Here is a 21,470-nt window from a genome sequence, read left to right on the forward strand (position 1 = left end):
ATCGCCTGCCAGCAGTCAGCTGGCAGGCGTAACTTCCAAAACATTAGGACAGGGAGGGGAACGGGGAAAGCCGGTGGGGCTCCCCAAGGGCTCGGTGCACGCAATTTGCACTAATGTGCACCCCCTTGCGCGCGCCAACCCCTGATTTTATAACATGCGCGCGGTATACATGTGTGTGCGCTGGGTTGCGTGCACAAATGTAGGCCTGCACGCATGTTTTAAAATCTGCCCCTAAATGCACAAGCATCTGTTGCATGTATTTGTACAGGTGTCCAAGAGGTAAAATAGCAGGCATACTTTTGAAAATGCCAAGTACTGTGTTATTCCCCTGACCTAAACAAATGCCTGAGATTGCCTCTCTTTAACCTGCCGAAAAGTATGTAGGCTATGGAAACCTGTTTGTATTTTTAGCTTGGCAAAGGAAGCCAATTTTTCAGAGGGTCTAATTTATCCTGTTAAATTTCTTTGAAAATTACTCTCAAACTGTACTCAAACATCTTCAACCTAGGGATTAAAAAAAAATTTCATAGCGCCAGCTCCCTCAAATAGCATAGACAGTGGTGCCTGAAAGCTCTGCTAGGTCTTTAATAGTGACTGAGCATCCCAATTTAATCTGCTGCAGATTCATCTCACAAAGAGAGAATCTTGCTTCATGGGACCTGTTCAAAACACTTACTTATGGCCTGATTTTAAAAGGGCCTCTCGTGCGCCGCATGCATTTTACAATGGGCCTGGCCTGCTGAAAGGGGTGGCCCGGGGGTGTGGTCTGGGCAGGAGGGGAGAGCGCCATTAGCCGCTGGCCCGGGGAAGCACCTGCAGGCAGCTGGTCGGCACGCGGAAGATGCTTCTGCTCCAGAGGAGCAGTAAGTGTTAAAATAATAAATTAGGGACTAGGTAGGACTGGATCAGGAAGGAGAGGGGAAGAGGTAGGAAGGGTAGGGCTAGGGAAGCTCCCTCAGTCTGTTCAATTGGAGTGGGCTGGGAGGGAACTGGGGACCAGCCGATCACGTCACCACGTGTAGGTTATAAAACTCCCTCCCCCTGCGCCAGTCGCCCGCACACGTGTGCGCATGTTATAAAATCAGCACGTCCATGTGCGCACGCATCTTAAAATCGACCCCTTAATGTACAGGCTTCCTCAGCCACAGCAACCATAGAAAACGTTGAACAGGGACTACTACTTTTCAATCATATGGGGGAAAAAAATCCTAAAACCGCTCAAACAGCTGTGATTTAACAGAAAAGGTTCTGACCTGCGGGCAAATATTTTAATTTGTTTTTTATGTGAAGTAGAAGCAATATTCAAAGGAGTTCCCTTCAGAAGAAGCTGAATTCTCTCATACTTGTTTGCTTTCTGTTTTTCAGGTGTAAGAGTGGTTTAAATCTATTCTTGCATTAGTTTCTTTTATCTAATCTTATTCCTACCTCAGCAGAAAAGACACCTACTCTAGTTTAAGAATCTGATTAGGAACTGTCTTAATTTTAGTGAGAATCAAATGTAAATGAGCTGTCAGCTTTTCTATAATATATTAACATTGATACCCATAAACAATGCATAGGGATGTATGAATAAAAAGGAGTTTATTTCAACATTGTCTCACCACTGGTCAGGCCAGAGACATTTCCTTTTACACATGGATTCTGCCTCGCCCTATGCAAGCCATTTCTCTGGCTCTGGCCATGGCTTCACCACACTATTTTGCTACCTTGAGATCATCAGACATCGTTCCAAGGTTTCTCCTGAACTGGGCACCAGAGTGTCTTGCTCCCCCCATCATGTCCTGTGCCCTTGTTTTTCTGCACTCCAAATACTTTGCCCCTTCCCCTATTCCCCCCCCCCTCTTTGCAGCCCTTCCCAGCCTCCTGCCCCTTTCCCTTCACAGCCCATAGGTCCCCTCCCCCCCAACCAACCCCTCCCTTCCTCCTAATGTGCAGCCTGAAGGCTTCAAGGGCCCAAGCAGACAGACCCAAGATGGAAACGAGACCTTAGAAGATCAGACGCCCCTTAGTGCCAGCTGGCCATTAGGGAGTTACATTTTGTCCTTCAGCAGCTCTGCTTGCAATAGTCAAGCACAGCGCAAGTAGTGTTGCTGGTGCTGAAGATTGGCCTATGCTCTCATTAGTCTACTGTAAAACTTCTTTATTAAGAAATGCATTAGACACACTATAAACTGCACAGAGTATTTATACAAGCCCTTTTACAGCGATTTATCAGTAGTGCTTTGCTTGCTGTCTGAAATATTATATGCTTGCTTTTAGTTACATGACAATGATCTTTAAGCTACATTTTCGTATTTTGGGGTGTCCAACAATGTGTTTAGGTGTAGGGAACAGAAAAAGCTAGCGATCCCACTCCCGAGAGAGGTCAGGACAAAGTGGTGATTTGAGGTAGTGAACAAAGACAAGAAGTCCACCAGGTCAGAGTAGACATGCAGTAGTTTTTCTTTGCAGCAGTCTGGCAATATTTCAGGACAGCAGGGAAAAAACTCCCCACAGTGCATGTTCCATTCAAAAGACATGTAACCCCCAGCACACGATGGGGCAAGCAGAATCTCACCAAGAACTGCTTCAGATTACTTCAGCAAGATCCATCTTGGCAAAGAAAAGCATCTCCAGTACTCCTCCGCCTTCCCAAAGAGAACCTGATTGCGGACATTGACTGAGGTGTGGTTGGAAGGCGCTCTTTCAGGAAAGTGCAACTTTTGCTAGGCCTTTGTATATAATAATCCCTATTAGTTGGGGGAAGATATTTACTCTGCTTATTGTGCTGATCTATAACCTGTTCTGTGATCCAGATGTCCTTATAATTATCTGTACTGTGTATATTATACAGAAAATATAGCTTTTCATAGTTTGATGTAAGCCCTGGTCAGGTGTCATTTTCTTTAAGGTGAATTTTAAAAGCCCCATATGTGCCAAAAGCCAGGAGAGACATGCACAAGTCAGGCTGGCATGCGCTGACTGGATTTTGTAAACCGCCCATGTACGTGCGTATCTCCTGCTATGCACACAAGTTTTTAAAAAGGGGTGCAGTGTGGGCATGTTCTGGGCGGGACATGGGCATTTCAGGGGAAGACCAAGAGATGTACGCATAAATATTTACAAGCACAGATGGGCACCAGGATCCCCTGCCATGTAAACTTTACTACTGCTATGGATGGCATGTAAGTAATAAAATAAAAATTTATAGGCTAGTCAGTGGTGTTTTAAAGGTTGGGGCTAACAGAGGTAAAGGGAGTCCATTAAATTAGGAGGGTTGGAAAGTCCTACTCCTTAACTGGGTGAACTGGGAACTTACTGCAAAAACTACAGATAGCGTTGGTGCACATCCCTTATAAAATTCCCCCACTTTCGTGGTATACCTAGCATTTCATGTACATGTGCATGTGTTCAGCCCATTTTATACCATGCATGCATATAGGTGCGTATGTTATAAAATGGCCACATCTTTGGACATGCACACCCATGTGCCAGTATTAAAGTTACCGTCCGAGTGTGTTTGTGTGATTCAGACTACAAAGCACAAATTTCCATCCTTCCACCTACTACAATGTCATGGTTTATTAATTTCACCGCAGGAGGAACCCAATATTCAACACTACTTAGCTGGATAAGTAGCAACTCCTGAGCATCTGACTACTTTAGTGATTGCCACTTAGCTGGAAAAGGATCAGGACAGTGCTTCTGATCTGGTTAACTTAGCCAGATAAGTAGCAATATTCATTTGTATCTGATTAAATTAACCAGATAAGACTTAGCCTGCTCTATGTGGCAGGCCTAACTTATCTGGCTGATTTACAGAGCTGTTCAGGTTTCAATATCTACCCCGAGATGTTTAAAAGTATTGCATGGAGCTCCTCAAGATCCTTCCACAGCAGCTTCCTCTGGTCTTGAGGGGGCAGATGGTGCTGTCCCCATTTCGGAGGGCAGTATAGATCTTACAGGTTTTTTGGAGTCCTCATATGGTCAAACAGTGCTAGCGACTTTGACAGTGACCAGCACAGGCTGGATAGAGATTTGACTTAATTTTTTAAGCACCATGAGGAATTCTTTTTTAAGGTTAGGATTTATCCAGATGCTGCTAAATCTACACAGAAAAGAAGTCAATATGTCTTGAGACCATGAATAGTACAAATGGAAGCTCTGTATTCCCTTAAGTTTTCTTGCAAATGATTTTTCTAGACCATAGTCTGTTCTCTTTTGAGTGATAAGATTGTACAGGAGGGTTGAGATCTAGTCCTCCTACTTTGGTTCTGTCTGATTAAATTCATGAAGCCTCACCTTCTTTCTGTTTTTATTATGCTTATTTTGTCTTTGCTTGTGACTTGATTCTCCTTATATATGGTGGACTTTAAACACAAGACAGATACTGTTTTCTTTTTATTTCTTAAATTTGGTTATCTTACATTATTCTTCCCCCGACGCTCCCCATCAAGAATGATTCTTGAAGTGTAATGTTTAACAAGTAAAAAGATAAAAAACTAAAAAAAAAAAAAAATGTTGTCATTGATCCATCCTAAGACGACGGCTGAAAGGTGGAGTTATTCATGTAGACCCACCCTGTCGCATGATCACTTAGCAAATATTGGTCCTTTTAAAACAACATTATTCCTTAGCCTAGCCCGTATGGAAAGGGTAAGTGCCAGCACACTCCCTCCTGTGCATGCAGTTAGAAGGGGTGGGTGGCAGTTTGCATGGCAACCACACTACTGTACTGAAATCATCGGGAAACCTAAGCCAAAACTAGAGGGGATATATTAGTTCTGGCAGCTCCAGCACATACTAAAGCATGATTCTGCTTGTACCTCAAATACTTTACCACATTAAAACCTTGGCTAAGAATCCCAACTGAATAAACAATTTAAAAAATTCCATTTTAACTTTGCTTTGTGAAAACCCTTTTTATTATAGAATTATGGAAGAGTAAATAACACATTAGGCTCAAGGAAAACATGTTTGTGAATTTATGCACATGAAAAATGTTTTCACAGAAGATACAATTAGTTTAAATACAGATTGATATATAACTGGATGAATGTGGTTTTCCTGTAATACAACAAAAGACCCAGAACTCATACATTGCTGTTTGGGTACAAGTTTGGTATTATATAGTGCAAATAAAGTTTATCCCAAGATAAACTAATGGGTTTTGCAATTTTTCACTAAAAAGAAAACAATCTACTAGGCCTAAATAACCATAATTCTGAATTAACAAGCTCATATGGATTTTTTTTTCACCAAGGCTGCTTTCAGACAAAATTACTTCACACTTCAAGATCATATATTCCTTTGACGCATGCAGCCTCTTTTAATTACATGATTGCAGAATTACAGAAAAAAACATTATAAAAATAGGTTTATAATTTTATTTAACAGCTCTGTAACACCTCAGGCATACTCTGTTTCTGTATTTTAAAGAAGCAGGATATCTGCCTCGAGTCTGATCTTGTTTAGAATTTCTTCTAGAAAAGGAACATTTACATATAGATATAGATATCTATCTCCTTTTCATTTTAATGGAATGGCACATTCTTAAAAATTTCACAACATACTGATTATTTCCAGCAGATAATCATAAAACCAGTGTTGCATACTCAGTGATGCAGACTCATGCATTCAGTAGTTCATGTTCTTTATCAGTTTTCCCAATAGCATCAGGGTTAGATAACGGGTCAAGATCAGCAAAGAGGTTGAACCACGCAGTCAGATCTTTAGGATTCTTGGCAGGCTCTGGAAAGCAGAGTGCACAAATCATTTCTTGCTCTGGGTACACAAATAGTCTTTAATGAGAATGGCCACACAGACATTTAAGGAAATTGTTAAGTCAGCTTCTGAAAAATGAATCCCAACAATCTAAACTTTTAACCAAGTGCTGCAATGGTGAGAGTAATTAAATGTGGAAATCTATTTTGATTCAAATGCATTTGGAAAGTTACCTAGACATCAGTTTTTATATGATTCTAAATGTGTTTTCATATTCTAAAAGAGACTTCCTTTTATTTTCTATGAACAGGGTCAATATGAAGGCCCTTTTCTGATGCAATCCCCCAACAAGCAATAACTCGCACATTAACAAGTTCTCCAAGCTATTAACCAAGGCACTGAATGTGAAGCATTTATTTATTATAAGCAGCAGGGCCTGTAGGCAACCAATGCATCAACAAGGTGAGGTGAAGGAAATGGACAGTAAAGTTCATCATAGTAAAAACAATGATTTCAGATACTCTCATGTGTCCCAGAAAAAAAATGTCTACTGTTCTGCCTTTCCTCTGCTCACGCTCCCATCACCTATTCAAGTTTGCTTTTGATCCTATTCAGCCTCTTCTATGCTGAGCCCAGCTTTTACTCTCCATAGCAATACAGGACTCTGGCTCCTTTTCCCCAATTCTTCCCCTTCTGCTCTGACCTCCCAATCTCTCTCTCTCTTCTCCTCCCCTTCTCTGTGATCCCTCTTGCACCATTTATAGCAGGGTGGCATACTGGCATTTTAGTGTGAGATAGGAAGCATGTCTGTAAAAGAGTGTTGCCCCTGCTAACTCATGCTGATAACCAACAGGGCCACAGGAGTTACAATACCCCAGGGAAATGCTTCCCTTCTCCCACTGCAACGGTTTACTCTGTAACCCTGCTGTGGTTCTGAAGCACTTTCTTATTCACCTTTCTTTGCAGCCTCAAGGTGAATTACACTGATAATATACACAATAAAAATAAAATCGCATCAACACACAAACAAAAAAATCCTTCCGGTTGTCTGTGGTGAGCAGATACCAGAAATTTCACTCACTGTTATTGGCATTCAGGTCATGGTGCACTAATGTAATATAGATTTGTAGAGTATACTCCACACTAGAGGAACAAAATATGGGTAGGGTTTTTTTTTTTTTTTTTTAAATAAAATATCTGCTGCAGTGTTTGTTTAGTGAGATGCCTTTTGTAGTCTGGACTACTTTAAAGGAATAATTGTTTGTAATTTTTCAACTAGATTAATAGAATTTAGTGAATAATGGAAAAAGAAAATGCTTAATGTTCAAGATTAAGTAATAGACAAACAAAAGCTAAATATATTCTATAGCTTAACCAAGTATTTAAAGCAGGGGTCGGGAACCCATGGCTCGCGAGCCAGATATGGCTCTTTTGAGGGCTGCATCTGGCTCGCAGACAGTCGCCACACTTTCCCGCTGACCCAGCTGCTCCCCGGTCCTCCTCCGCCCGGGCTTAAAATGCTGTCAGCTCGGGCGGAACGCGGCAGGACAGCTGGAGTCAGCGGCACCGGCGAGCTCTCTTCGCCCCCCCCCCCTCGCGGCCCGGAAGAGGAAGTGGAGAGTATCGGGTGCCTGCGCAGCAAGAAGAGGCCACGCTAGTGCGCTCGGCATCGGCCCGAAGAAAAGAAGACTGCAGCGCGGCTCGGAGGAAAATGAAGAGGTTCAGCCGCGGCCGATGGGACGCCGCCTCCGCGAGGGCTGAAAATGAAGAGGTTAGCGTTGGGAGGAGGCTGCTGCCGCCGCGAGTTCCCGGGGTGGGGGAGAGAGAGAGTGAATGAGCGAGCGAGGTGTTTGCTCGCTCATTCACTCTCTCTCTCCCCCACCCCGGGAACTCGCGGCGGCAGCAGCCTCCTCCCAACGCTAACCTCTTCATTTTCAGCCCTCGCGGAGGCGGCGTCCCATCGGCCGCGGCTGAACCTCTTCATTTTCCTCCGAGCCGCGCTGCAGTCTTCTTTTCTTCGGGCCGATGCCGAGCGCACTAGTGTGGCCTCTTCTTGCCGCGCACTCACCCGATACTCTCCACTTCCTCTTCCGGGCCGCGGTGGGGGGCTGTGTGTGTGTGTGTGAGTGAGTGAGAGATTGCATGTATGTGAATGATTGAGAGCCTGTACATGTGAAAGAGAGTGTGTTTGTGATTGAGAGCCTGCCTGTGAAAGAGAGAGAGAGCACGAATGTAAGTTTACCATTGGGAACCTGTATGTGTAAGTTTGTGATTGAAAACCTGTTTGTGTGAAAGAGTATGTGTGTATGATTGAGTTCCTTTGTGTGTGAGAGAAATCATGTGTATGTATGATTAAGAGCCTGTGTGTATAAGTAAGAGAGAGATCATGTGTGTCTGTGTGTGATTGAGAGCTGATTTAGGTGAGGGAGCATGCGAGTATGTGATTGAGAGCCTGTGTTTAAATGAGAGAGAGAGACCATGTGTGTCTGTGTGTGATTGAGAGCTGGTTTAGGTGATGGAGCATGTGAGTATGTGATTGAGAGCCTGTGTGTAAATGAGAGAAAGAGAGGACATGTTTGTAAGCATGTGAATGAGAGTCTGTGTGTGAGAGAAAAAGACAGCATGTATTTATTTGATTGAAAGCCTTTGTGTATGTGTAAGCGTGAAAAGATAGACAGCATGTGTGTAAATGTGTAATTAAGAGCCTATATAAGTGAGAGAGAAAAAACATGGGTATATGTGAGTACTGAGAGCATGTGTGTATAGGTGTGTCATTGAGAGCCAGTGTGAGAGAGAGCGCTGGTATGTGACTGAGAGAGGAGAAAGTTCCAAGCAAACCACCCCACCTCCTGCTAATTCAGAACAATCTCAGGACACCTGGATCTCAAACGTTCCCAGGTATGCAGAGCAAAAAAATTTTTGTATCCTTATTATTTTTCATTACTGGGTCTTTGTGTCTGCTATTTTGAAATATTTTGTTGGTATCTGGAAATGTTTTATATGTGTTTTTAATTATTGGATATTCCACTCATTAGCTGTTTCGAAATATGTTCTTTTTGTTAGTACAGTTTTACTGCTGATGATTTTATATTTCTTGATTTGTTTTATAAGGATGGGTGATGTTTCTTTTTTCCTTTGTTACACTGCATACAGAGACTCTGGCTTGTTGCAGTTTCCAATTCATTTTTTTCTGCATGCTTCTTGTTATGCGTTTTGGTCTCTTTATTCTATGTTAGGTGAGGGACAGCACGTGATTCAGGTGAGGTTTTCTGCTGGCGTGTAATTTCTGTGTAGGACTCTATAGCAGCCTGACTTGGTCCGTTTTCCTAATAGGAGATGTATTGGTGTCTTAAGGCCTGGTGTAATATTTTCAGAGACTTATTGTACTTTAAAAGTGTGATCTTACATAAAATGCACACATTTACTTATATTTAGTTTTAAACATATTGTATGGCTCTCATGGAATTACATTTTAAAATATGTAGCGTTTATGGCTCTCTCAGCCAAAAAGGTTCCTGACCCCTGATTTAAAGTATAGTTGAAAGTCACTGAAATGGGATTTTGATACGAATACAACTTTAGGCTGCTTATTAAACACTGATTTTACTCTACCTTCTAGGTGCAATATCATGACAATAACCCATTCTAGATGAGAAAAGCAGTAATACAGTACATGACAGCAGCTGAATCTAAAGTCTCTGATTTTAAAAAGATCCAATTAGCCCAGTGTCATGACCATCTTTTTAGTTGTTGCAAGCTATTATGCAACAAATTCCCAGATATCCTTAAGGCAGAAAATGACCCACTGTGCTTCAGAAAACCTCTGACCTAGGATCTGTTTTCTTCTGCATTTCCAGTCTAATTTACCTTTCTGTCGCCTCCATGCCTGGCCAATGTGATACGAGTGATTGAGAATAAGCCACCATACCTTGGTATGCATGTTTTTATCCTGTGTTGAAATGATACATCTCAATATTATATTGAGTTATGTTTCGTTTAATACTGTGTATGTTTATTGTAACCCGCTGTGATCTGTGGATTGGCAGGCTATAAATGCATAATAAATAAATGAAGACCAAAACTGCCCATCGAGGCTGCTCAGCATGGTGTGCAGGGTTGTAACTGCCTCTGTGTGCAGGTTACCCCTATGGTTTTTGTTTAGGGCACTAAGACATTGCCTTTTCACATGAAAACAATCCAAAAGTCTTCATCTCCCTCTGCCTGTCCATCTACCTCAGTTTCCCAATGCTCTCCTGAAGGCACACCTAGCCAGTCGAGTTTTCAGGATTTCCACAATGAATACACGAGATGGATTTGCAAACTCTGGGACTTCAATGTATGAAAATCTCTCATATGCATATTGATTATGGGTATCCTAAAAAGGTTAGGCGTGCTTCCAGGAGAGGGATGGGAAATACAGATTTACTTCCCTCTGCCTTCACCTCTCGTAACATTGCTGTAAATAGCTGATATCATGCTGGTGATGTCAGTGAAAAGTAACTGCTAATACTGCTGCACTAGCTCCCTTCTGCACATTATTGCCTGCCAGCAAAACATAAACTGAGTTAACTGGCAGAAGGGCAGAAAAGTGCTTAAATAGTAATTTAAAAACCCCATAGAATGGATCTTGCTGATCTGCTTCCAAGTCTCCCTTTTCTTATTAAGGAAAGAAATGTTTGGAAGAGGAGGGGAGAGAAAGAGGAACTAGACAGAGATACATACAATAAATTATATAGTTCAGGAACCATTTACCAAACTACTCAGTGGGTTGCAGAGCAGAAATTGCCACAGTCTGTGTGTCTTCAGGAGATGTCAAGAAGTGATTGGATTAGAAGAAAAAAGAAAAAGAAAAAACTCCTCACCTAACAGAAGGCTGCTTTTCTTGGGGTGGGGCTGACCCTAATCAATAGGAACATACAACAGAGAGTCTATATTACAACCCCCACCATGAGTAATAACTCATAAATCCTTACATGGGGGTAATAGCAATATTACATATTACATAATTATCTCCATATTTCATAAAACCATTATTTTCATTAATAGCTGTTTGTAAATCAATACCCACATTTACCTAGCATTCATACACACTCATTCATTCAACAACCCCATATTAAAACCACATAAGTATTCCCCATAACACAATACTATATCCCCATACCTAAATTCCACCAATTATCCAAACCCCCACTGTATGCCAAAACCCCAACAAGGTCTCTTGTTTCACTCTCCACGGGCTTCCTCAGGGGGTGTCTTAAAAGGCTCTTGCGCCAGCACTGATCTAATGGCGTTGTCTGATATTCACACCTACACCTGCTTGTTCCAGATTATGCATCGTTCAGTGGCATGCCTATATATGGCAGCATTTGAGGAGATGCATATTTATACATCACCATGATTTGGGAAGATTGCTGCCTGGAAAAGGTTTATTGACAATCTTTTTTGGGTTTGGATGGGTAGTGAGGAACAATTGGGAGAATTTGGTAAGTGGTTAAATTCCCTGAAAGCGAATTTAATGTTTACTTTACAATTTAGCAATCATAGCATTGCATTTTTGGACATGATTGTACAATGGTTTACTACAATTTACATTAAACCGACTTGATAGAAATTCTATTTTGCATTTTAAGACTTTTCATCTGCTGAGATTAAGAGAGTCCATACCCATTAGTCAGTTCTTGAGATATCGGAGAATTTGTTTGTCGGTCCAGGATTATAAAGTAAGAGCACAGGGACTTACCCAGAAATTTTTGGATAGGGGATAACCAAGGAAATGTGTTAGAAGAGCTTACAAAAGAGCATTATATGCCAATAGGGAAAATGTATTAATTACAGCTACCTGGTCTCGGGTGGATAGAGTGATATGTTGCATACCCCACTCGTCTTGGGACTCCCAGATCAAATACATCATAATGAAATATTGGCCTGTGTTACAATCATTACCTGGATTTCAGGATAATCCTATTTTTGCTATAAAAAAAGGTAGGAGTTTGAGAACATTGATAAAAGATAGCGACAGAGGGGATGAGAGTTATGTAAGTTTGGGCCAACGGAGGTGCTCCGGATGTTCTGTGTGTGATAATGTGATGGTTATTAAATCATTTCCCCCCCCCCCAGCTTTAAAATATCCATATACCATTAATGGATCATTTTCCTGTAGATCAGAGAGGGTTATATATGGAATTGTGTGTCCGTGTAATCTTATATATATTGATCATACGAAACAGATGATACTTCAAAAAATAGTGGAACATAAGAGCAATATCCGTATTAAAAAGGAGGGGGCGCAGTTAGTGGCCTATTGGGATTCATGTGGCCACCGGGTTGATGATCTTAGATTTTTTTTTGTTATTCAACAGTTCTGGAAGGATTTTTGAGGTGAGATTACTCGTGCCCTGTGGCGAACTGAATAAAAATGTATTTATTGGTGGAAGTAAATCCAACAAAACACTGGAGCACTCTGTTTCAAATCCATGCCAGACTGATACAGATAGTTAAAACTAATCCCCCCCGAAGCAGCCGGGTGGCGAAACACGGGACCGTGTTGGGGGACCTTCAGTAAGAGACTGTATTTAAACTAAGGAGTTGCCGTAATAAAACATTAAATGTGACAGTTCAAACGCTTCACCAGGAACTGACTTTATTCTTGCACTTTTTTTATGTTTATTGGTGGAAGACCATGTCTCCACTGGGTTTGAATAGTAATGTTGAGTGGGAGGCATTTTACTAATTCTGTAGAGAGGATTGGCTTAGGGTACCTGTATTGTGATTGGATAGTTAGGGTCCATGGCTCAATCTGATTGGTGGACTCTGATATTTAAACGTTGGGGTGTTGGGTGTTGGCTCATATGGATGGTGACGTCCACATCCTGTGAGGCTCTGGTTTGTGATAGCTTGTATTGAAAGTATTAAATTTCAACAGTGTAGAAGGTAGGTACTGAATTTTAGTTTAAGGTTTGTAGGTTAATTGATTAAACTGATGTATTGATATATTTTTGTTGTAGGTCTCATCGGGGACAGTTAGTGTTGTATAGTTTTGCGATGCAAATTGAAGGTGTGTGATATTATAATGTACTCAAGTCAGGTGAGGTAGGAGTTATTCCATATATTATTGGATAGTTGAGACTTGAGTAAAGGGATATTTGTATATTAAGTGTTTGGTGTATTTACAGATAAAGGATGTGATGGATGGAGTTCGGCTTGAAGAATGTATTGTATCTTGTGAAGTATGTATTATAGATTGCGCTCATGGTATATTGGTAGTGTTTTGGTATTTATGGCTTGTTGATAAGTTGTTTGATGACTTTTTGATGTTTTATTTTTTATGTAATATTTTGCTATAGAATCCCTGAGAAGGATGTTTGAACGACGCATAATCTGGAACAAGCAGGTGTCTGTGAATATCAGACAACGCCATTAGATCAGTGTTGGCACAAGAGCCTTTTAAGACACCCCCTGAGGAAGCCCATGGAAGGTGAAACAAGGGACCTTGTTGGGGTTTTGGCATATAGTGGGGGTTTGCATAATTGGTTGGATTTAGGTATGGGGTTATAGTATTGAGTTATGGGAAATATTTATGTGGTTTTAATATGGGGTTGTTGAATGAATGAGTGTGTATGAATAATGGGTAAATGTGGGTACTGATTTACAAACAGCTATTATGAAAATAATGGTTTTATGAAATATGGAGATAATTATGTATGTACATGTATACTTTAAGACTATTCTAATTTGTAATAATAAATATAATATTTAATTATATGCATGTTTGAATGGATTAATGTATTTATAATTTGGTGAAAAAATGTAATATCGCTATTACCCACATGTAAGGATTTATGAGTTATTACTCATGGTGGGGGTTGTAATATTGATGAGATCTTCAGAGACATAGCAGCCAAGTCCCAAATCCAGTCTGGCAGCCCCAGTGCTGCCTTGGATCAGAAAGCTCTCCCAGTTGGAGAGCATTACCCTGGTGTAGCAGGAAGTGATGCTTTAGCAAGGACCTATTCTCCAGGAGATGCACTGTCCTCTCGCACCGAGAACGAGTCTCCCAGGGCTACTGCCCACGAGGGAAGTGTTAGGTTGGCCGTCATAGTTGGTGATTCGATTATTAGAAATGTAGATATTTGGGTGGCTGGTGGACATGAGGACTGCCTGGTAACTTGCCTGCCTGGTGTGAAGGTTGCGGATCTCATACGTCACCTAGATAGGATCTTAGACAGTGCTGGGGAGGAGCTGGGTGTCATGTTACATGTGAATACCAACGATAAAGGAAAATGTAGGAGGGAGGTTCTGGAAACAAAATTTAGGATTTTAGATAGAAAACTGAAATCCAGAACCTTCAGGGTGGCATTCTCTGAAATGCTCCCTATTTCACGTGCAGGTCCCCAGAAGGAGGCAGAGCTCCAGAGTCTCAATGATTAGATGAGACTATGATGCAGGGAAGAGAGATTCAGTTTTGTAAGGAACTGGACAACATTTTGGGGAAGGTGGAGACTTTTCCCAAAAGGACGGGCTCTACCTTAACCAGAGTGGAACCAGGCTGCTGGAGCAAACTTTTAAAAAGGAGATAGAGCAGCTTTTAAACTAGAACAAGAGGGAAAGCAGACAGTCAACTCAGCAGTGTACGGATCAGAAGAAGGTATCTTTGAAAGATACTAATGAAACAGGACAGTTAGGACATCTGAACAGAGAGGTTCCAATAAAAGCAAAAGTAGTCCTTGTGCCCATAAGTAAAGAATCACCTAAGCTAAAGGATTCTAAATTATCCCTATCAATTGAGAAGCAGGTTGTTAATACAAACAAAAAGCACTCTTTGAAGTGTCTGTATGCCAATGCCAGAAGTCAAGTAGTAAGCTGGGAGAGTTAGAATATAACAGTGAATGATGAAGGAGACATAACTGGTATCTCAGAGACCTGGTAGAATGAGGATAACCAATGGGACAGTGGTATATCAGGTTACAAATTATATCGCAATAATTGGGAGTATCAACTTGGTGGGGGTGTGGCGCTTTATGTCCGGGGAGGACATAGAGTTCAACAGGATAAAGATCAAGAGACTAAATGCACAGTTCAATCTATATGGATAGAAATCCCATGTGTGTTGGGGAAGAGTATAGTGATAGGAGTATACTATCATCCACCTGGCCAAAATGATGAAACGGACAATGAAATGCTAAGAGAAATCAGGGAAGCTAACCAATTTGGCAGTGCAGTAATAATGGGAGATTTCAATCACCCAACTTAATATTTAAAAGAGTCAAAAAAAGTTACCCAGAGTAATAAAGTTAACAACCACAAGAGGGAACCCAAAAGGATTTTAACATAATGTAAGTAAGCTTAGGAAGGTGTCAGCAAGTCGGTTGAGACGCCAAGTCTCGATTGAAATGGTAGCCATTTATAAGGTAAGTATTGTTCTACATTTTTCATTTGCCATCATATATTTAGAATTTATATTGGTGTATATCTTACAGGTTACAGCCAAGTCCAGTTAAAAAATGGACTTGTGTGAAAAGTAATTAGAGTGCCCCTGATGAAGCATAGTAATTGCGAAACATTGGCCATGTTGGGCTGGTTCTGCTAAAGACTGTTGTTTTTTGATCTCCTATGGACTGGGCCATTTTTGTAGAAACGGACTGGGCCAATTTTTTATAAAAAAAAAAAAGAAAGCAAAAAGAAAGTTTTGTTATAAGAAGATTAAAATTTGAATAAAAGATTTTCCAATGAAGGTGAATGATTGAAAAGACAGGTTGGTTATGTTTTATACAGACAACGTCTGGCTTGCTGACACTTTCCTAGGCTTACTTACATTATGTAAAAATCCTTTTGGGTTCCCTCTTGTGGTTGTTAGATTTATATCACCCCAATATTGACTGGATAAATTTACCATTGGACATGCTAGAGACAAAGTTCCTGGATGGAATAAACAACTGCTTCATGGAGCAACTGGTTCAGGAACAGATGAGAGAGGAAGCTATTTTAGATCTAATTCTTAGTGGAATGCAAGATTTGATGAGAGGTAACTGTAGTGGGGCCACTTGGCAATGGTGATCATAACGATCAAATCTGAACTAATGACTGGAAGGGGGACAATATGTAAATCTACAGCTCTAATACTAAATTTTCAAAAGGGAAACTTTGATAAAATGAGGAAAATAGTTAGAAAAAAAAAGAAAGTTGCAGCTGCAAAGGTTAAAAGTGTTCAACAGGCGTGTATTTTCTTTAAAAATACCATTTTAGAAGTGCCGATATATTCCACACATTAAGAAAAGTGAAAGGCAGGCAAAACGATTACTGGCATGGTTAAAAGGTGAGGTGAAAAAGGCTATTTTAGTTATAAAAAAAAAAAAAAAAAAAAAATCCTTCAAAAATTGGAAGAAGGATCCATCTAAAGAAAATAGGAAAAACATAAGCATTGTCAATTCAAGTATAAAATATTGATAAGACAGGCTAAGAGAGAAGGTTTTCATGAGATAGGTTGTGTCATGAAACATTTTATTTATGTATATATTTAAGTAAACATACATAAATTGTCAAAATACGTTTCGTTCGTTTAACCTTTGGTTTGCTAGTAGACTGAATTACCGTGTCGTGAAATTATGTGTGTCTAAAAAGTGTGTCACCAACATGAAAAGTTTGGAAAGTTCTGAATTAGGGGATGTGCGAATACGTTGGGCCTGCACCTTTATCATTATCTCCCCTCAGCTGTCTCTTTTTCAAGCGTAAAAGCTCTAACATCTTTTGCCTTATCTCAGAGGAGAACATAGCATCACCTCTCTGTAGTTTTTATTAGTTCCACTATATCGTTTTTGAGATGTGATGACCAGAACTGCATAGGGTACTATAGGTGTGGTTGCACCATAGAGCAATCCATAGATATTATGATAGAAACAGAGACTATCACTGGACCTGATTCACTAAGGGTTTTTCCCATAGACACAAAATGAGAGAAAAGCCTTAATGAATCTGGCCCATTGTTTGCTTTTTTGACTGCCACCCCATACTGAGCTAAGGATTTCAATGTATTGTCCTCAATGTTTGAGAGCGCATCGGTATATTAAAAGAACTTAAATAAATAAATAAATAAATAAAGTAAGTCCTTCATGAGAAGCTTCCAAGAAACTAAAAAGCATTGGGATAGGAGTCAATGTCTTTTTGTGGATTGCAAACTGGTTAAAAAAACAGAAAACAGAGCAGTATAAAATAGTCTATTTTCACAGTGGAGTGCCTCAGGGATCTATACTTGGACCAGTGCTTTAAAATATATTTATAAATGATCTGGAAAGATGTACGACGAGTGAGGTGATCAAATTTGCAGATGACACAAAATTTTTCCGAGCAGTTAAATCACAAGTGGATTGTGATAAATTGCAGGACCACCTTGCAAGACTGGAAGACTGGGCATCCATATGGAGGATGAAATTTAATGTGGACAAGTGCAAGGTGATGCATATAGGGAAAAATAACTCATGTTGTAGCTATATGAGATTAGGTTCCATTTTAGGATTTACCACCCAGGAAAAAAATCTGAGCTTCACAGTTGATATTACATTGAAACTGTTGGCTCAGTGTACTGTGGCAATCAAAAAAGCAAACAATGTTAGGAATTATAGGGAAGGGAATGGCAAATAAAACAGAGGATGTCATAATGCCTCTGCATCTCTCAATGGTTAGACAGCATCTTGAATACTGTGTGCAATTCTGGTTGCCGCATCTCAAACAAGATACATTCGCACTATAGAAAGAACAGAGAAGGGTGACCAAAATGATAAAGGGCATGGAACGGCTCCCCTGTGAGGAAAGGCTAAGGAAGTTAGGGCTGTTCAGCTTGGAGAAGAGACGGCTGAGAAGGGATATGATAGAGGTCTACAAAATCATGAGAGGTCTAGAATGGGTAAATGTGAATTGGTTATTTACTCTTGGATAATATAAGGAGTAGGGGGGCACTCTATGAAGTTAGCAAGTAGCATATTTAAAACAAATTGGAGAGAATTCTTTTTCAGTCAATGCTCAATTAAGCTCTGTAATTTATTGCCAGGGGATGTGGTTTCAGCAACTAGTGTTACTGGGTTTAAAAAAAGTTTTTATAAGTTGCTGGAGGAGAAGTCCACAAACTGCTGTTAATCAATAGGGAATAGCCACTGTTTGTTGCTGGCATTAGTAGCATGGAATCTTTTAATGTCTGGGTACTTGCCAGGTACTTGTGACTTGATTGGCCACTATTGGAGACAGGATACTGGGCTTGATGGACCCTTGGTCTGACCTAGTACGGCATATCAAGTTCTTATGATGTCTAGATCCTTTTTCAGGGTGAGGACTCCAAATATTTTGCCTAGCATTGTTTAACTGTAACGTGGGTTACTTTTCCCTGTGTGCATCAGTTTGTGCTTGACCACATTAAATTTCATCTGCCGTTTGGATGCCCAGTCTTCCAAAGCCCTCCTGCAATGTATCACTATCTGTTTGTGACTTAACCACTTTGAATAATTGTGTCATATGCAAATCTGATCACTTCACTCAATGTTCCCTTTTCCAGATCATTTATAAATACATTATAAAGCACCGGTCCCAGTACAGAGGCTGCAGCTAGTCCAAAACATGACTGCAGACTAGAATCAAGTTTCATGAAAGTATCTCCTTGATTTTAAAAGAAATGCATCAGCTGCCAATTTAAAATTTTGGTTTTAAAGTTTTAAATGTCTTTGGCCCTTGTTATTTAAAGAACTGTTTAATGAGATACAATCTGGTTTGTTCTTTACGCTCCACTAATGATACCCTTTTATTAATTTCTATGTCACTAAATTAACTTCCATAAGGAGAAGAGTCTTCTCCTGTACTGCCATCTAACTTTGAAGCATGCCTTTCAAAAATGTTATTTAACTTCCAGGAAACTGATTAAAACCCGAGTCTTTCAACAAACCTTTAATTTTAGTAAATTATTTTTAAGAGTCTTCCACTGCTTTACCAGGAGTTTCACAAAGCATAAGAGAGGTCTGAGATATGTAAGCAAGATGTGGTTTACGAGGTTTCTAGGCCTATATTCATGATTACTATTAATGTTCAGTTTTGTTTTTTGTTTTTTAGAGTAAGCACCATCTGTACGTGAATATTCAATTATGAAGTGAGCATCATGCAATAGTTATATAATACCTTTATTGCAGTAATAAAAATAATAAACAATAATAAAAATAATGAATGATCACCTTTCACTGGTGTCTTGTTAGTGTCAGAATTCAGATTCTGTACTGGCTTTGAGACAGACGGATGCCAATCACTGCTGGTTGTCCAGCCTGAAAAACAAGATTAGTGTGTTATTCATGTTTGTGAACCAAAGCCTTCTATTAAAAGGATAGTACTGCGCTATCACAAGCCATAATATCCATACTCAATATACAGACTACCAACCATGTGAACTGAAAGCCGCTTTAAACACAGAAGGAATACATGCAATCAACATAAAACGTTAAATAATATTCTTTAGACTTCTGTTTCCCCTATTCAAGGCACTCATACTCTAGAGCTTTTCAAGGATAGGCCCACCTCTTGCTTTCTTAGTAATGTCTGCTTTTTTTGTTTGGCTTAGTAATCACATGTGATTGATTGACTTTCGTTACAGGATTGGCCAAAACTGTAATGTGGTCTTCAATTTATATACTACAAGCAGAATAATTTTGGAACTTTTCTCGTGAAAATATTTGCACAAGGCTATAATTGGCCCCTGAATTATGAAGTCTGCCTGACTGGTGGCCAACTGGAAAAAAGAGAGAACTTACCTGGACTGAAATCTCTGTTTTGCCAGTTATGGGGCATCTATTTAATGGGGAAGGTAACATGCATGAAGAGAGAGAGGTTGCTTTTATTTTATTCAAAATGGAATCCATTTGGGACATGGTATACTTCGGAGTTTTCCTTCCTCATTCTATGAATACATGGGCATGATATTCAATGTGTTTTCAAGTCATTATGCTGTGGTACTACCTCAGATCATTTCATTTTCATTTTTGGGGATTACGGGACAAGGGGGGAGAGAAGGCTTTGATATTCTCTTCAGTATTGATAATGCAGAGGGCTTTCTTTATAGTTGGATGCTGTATACATTTCCTAGCGTTTAGACAGATGGATTCAGGACCAGTGCATTATGCTTCCCTGCCAGCAGATGGAGACGGAGCAAGCTGACATCGCAATATACTCCTGCAATGAACCTAGCCTCCCAGTATTCTCCGTCTCCAGCAGATGGTGGTCATGCATTTCCCTATGGGGATTGCTTAGGATTTTTTCAAAGGAGAAATTTGACTTCTAGAAAAGAAAGCCCTGTTCTCCTGTGGTGATACCAAAATGTCCCTCTCCCAGTTGAGAATTCCTGAGGTGATTTCCATGGTCCCACAGAGGCGTGCCTTGGTCCGGTAGCTGGGTTTCCCGGCGTGGACTTAGCTGCTCATTCAGCTGAAAGGCAGTGGGTACAGGAGGCCAAGGGCGGTGGTGACAGCAGATGCCTTCTTCCCCTGCAGCCAGAGACTGTCTCTGTACTCAGCCAGTATGCGCGGAGTTTAGGGAAGGTTTAAAAAAAAAAAAAAAAAAAGTTTTGCCTTCAGAGACAGAGACAGAGGAGTTTTAGGACTTCCTCCGGTCTCCATGCTTGGCACTCTGTCCTGACGTTCGTTCCCGCTCTTGTTAGGGTTGGGGAACTAGACAGCCTAGCAGGTTGAGCAGCCCCAGTGGGCTAGGCCCCATAGTTAGACTTTGCTTGCATGCTGCGTGGTAGGCTGCAACAGCGTTTTCGCACACTCCTGTGCATACTTTGCTGCCTCTACAGGCCGGTATGTGCAGTGCATTGGCTCTGCACATGAGTTGTGCGCTCAGGTTTGGGTGCGCCTTTGCGCATACAGATTTTGAACTGTTTCAAACACTAGCTTGGCACACAAGTTGTATGTGTGCCTTGTCGCGCTTACTTCTCCGGTGCTTAATTTTTATTCACATACATTTTTGAGCGTGAACTGTTTAGACATACGTTTACAACCGCAATGGCGCCAGAAAACAAGAAACCTAAGTGCTTTTTTTCTTTGTGTTGCCTTCATATTAGGGCTTCTCAGTCTGACCTGTCTTCTAACTTGTGTCAGCACTGTTCGGACACTCAGGGATTTTGCTAAGCCTGGCTCTTCCCATTCTGATGATGGGTTAGTTATGGCCTTGGCTGGAGGGATGCCAAACCTTGGTTCTCTCTTTACTGGTTCCTCCGCAGGGGAGGGTAGGTCTGTGAGCCTCGCTCCAGTTCCTTCTGGGTTTGATTTGGACCTGGCTGCTTTTTCTTGGATGGAATTTTTTCAAGGTTTACAAGCTTTTCTTCAGGCACAGTCCATTTCACCCAATCCTATCAGGTCGGACCCTCAGCAGGTGGCTCCTCCTTCTTCCAGTCCTATGATGAAGCGACGGAGCTCACCTCGGGTCCCTGCGGATATTCCCAACAGGATCCCGGATGGTTCTGATGAGGCAGTTCCTGATTCCCTGGAGGATGGAGAAATCCCTCTGGGTCTGGAACTGGAAAACAGCTGGGTGTTCCTGGTATGGATGTCATGTTGGCACCAAAAATAATCCAATTTTGGTTTCTTTGTGTAAAGCCTCTTGTTTTTTCCCTGTGATGGATGACATTCAGGAACTGATCTTGAATGGGACGCCCCAGAGGCAAATTTTAAAGGGGATCGGACAATGGAATTCCTGTACCACCTGGATTCAGCTGTGAGAGAACGTTTGCGTTTTCCCCAAAGTGG

The 21,470-nt window shown here is 40.8% G+C and overlaps 1 protein-coding gene across 5 annotated transcripts in view; it reads right to left on the reverse strand.

Annotated features, from left to right (window-relative positions):
• Window positions 1-4,941: 4,941 nt before the first annotated feature.
• ICA1 (islet cell autoantigen 1) overlaps window positions 4,942-21,470 on the reverse strand; it is a 294,496-nt gene continuing 277,967 nt past the window's right edge. For all 5 annotated transcript variants that reach the window (XM_029588952.1, XM_029588957.1, XM_029588956.1 and 2 more), the window contains 2 exons: window positions 18,909-18,995; window positions 4,942-5,730 (listed from right to left, as the gene is read on the reverse strand). In XM_029588952.1, coding sequence (XP_029444812.1) covers window positions 5,609-5,730; window positions 18,909-18,995 — 209 coding nt within the window. In that variant the 3' untranslated portion in view covers window positions 4,942-5,608. The remainder of the gene's footprint in view (window positions 5,731-18,908; window positions 18,996-21,470) is intronic.

Source organism: Rhinatrema bivittatum, chromosome 2, assembly GCF_901001135.1.
Source record: "Rhinatrema bivittatum chromosome 2, aRhiBiv1.1, whole genome shotgun sequence".
NCBI lineage: Eukaryota > Metazoa > Chordata > Amphibia > Gymnophiona > Rhinatrematidae > Rhinatrema > Rhinatrema bivittatum.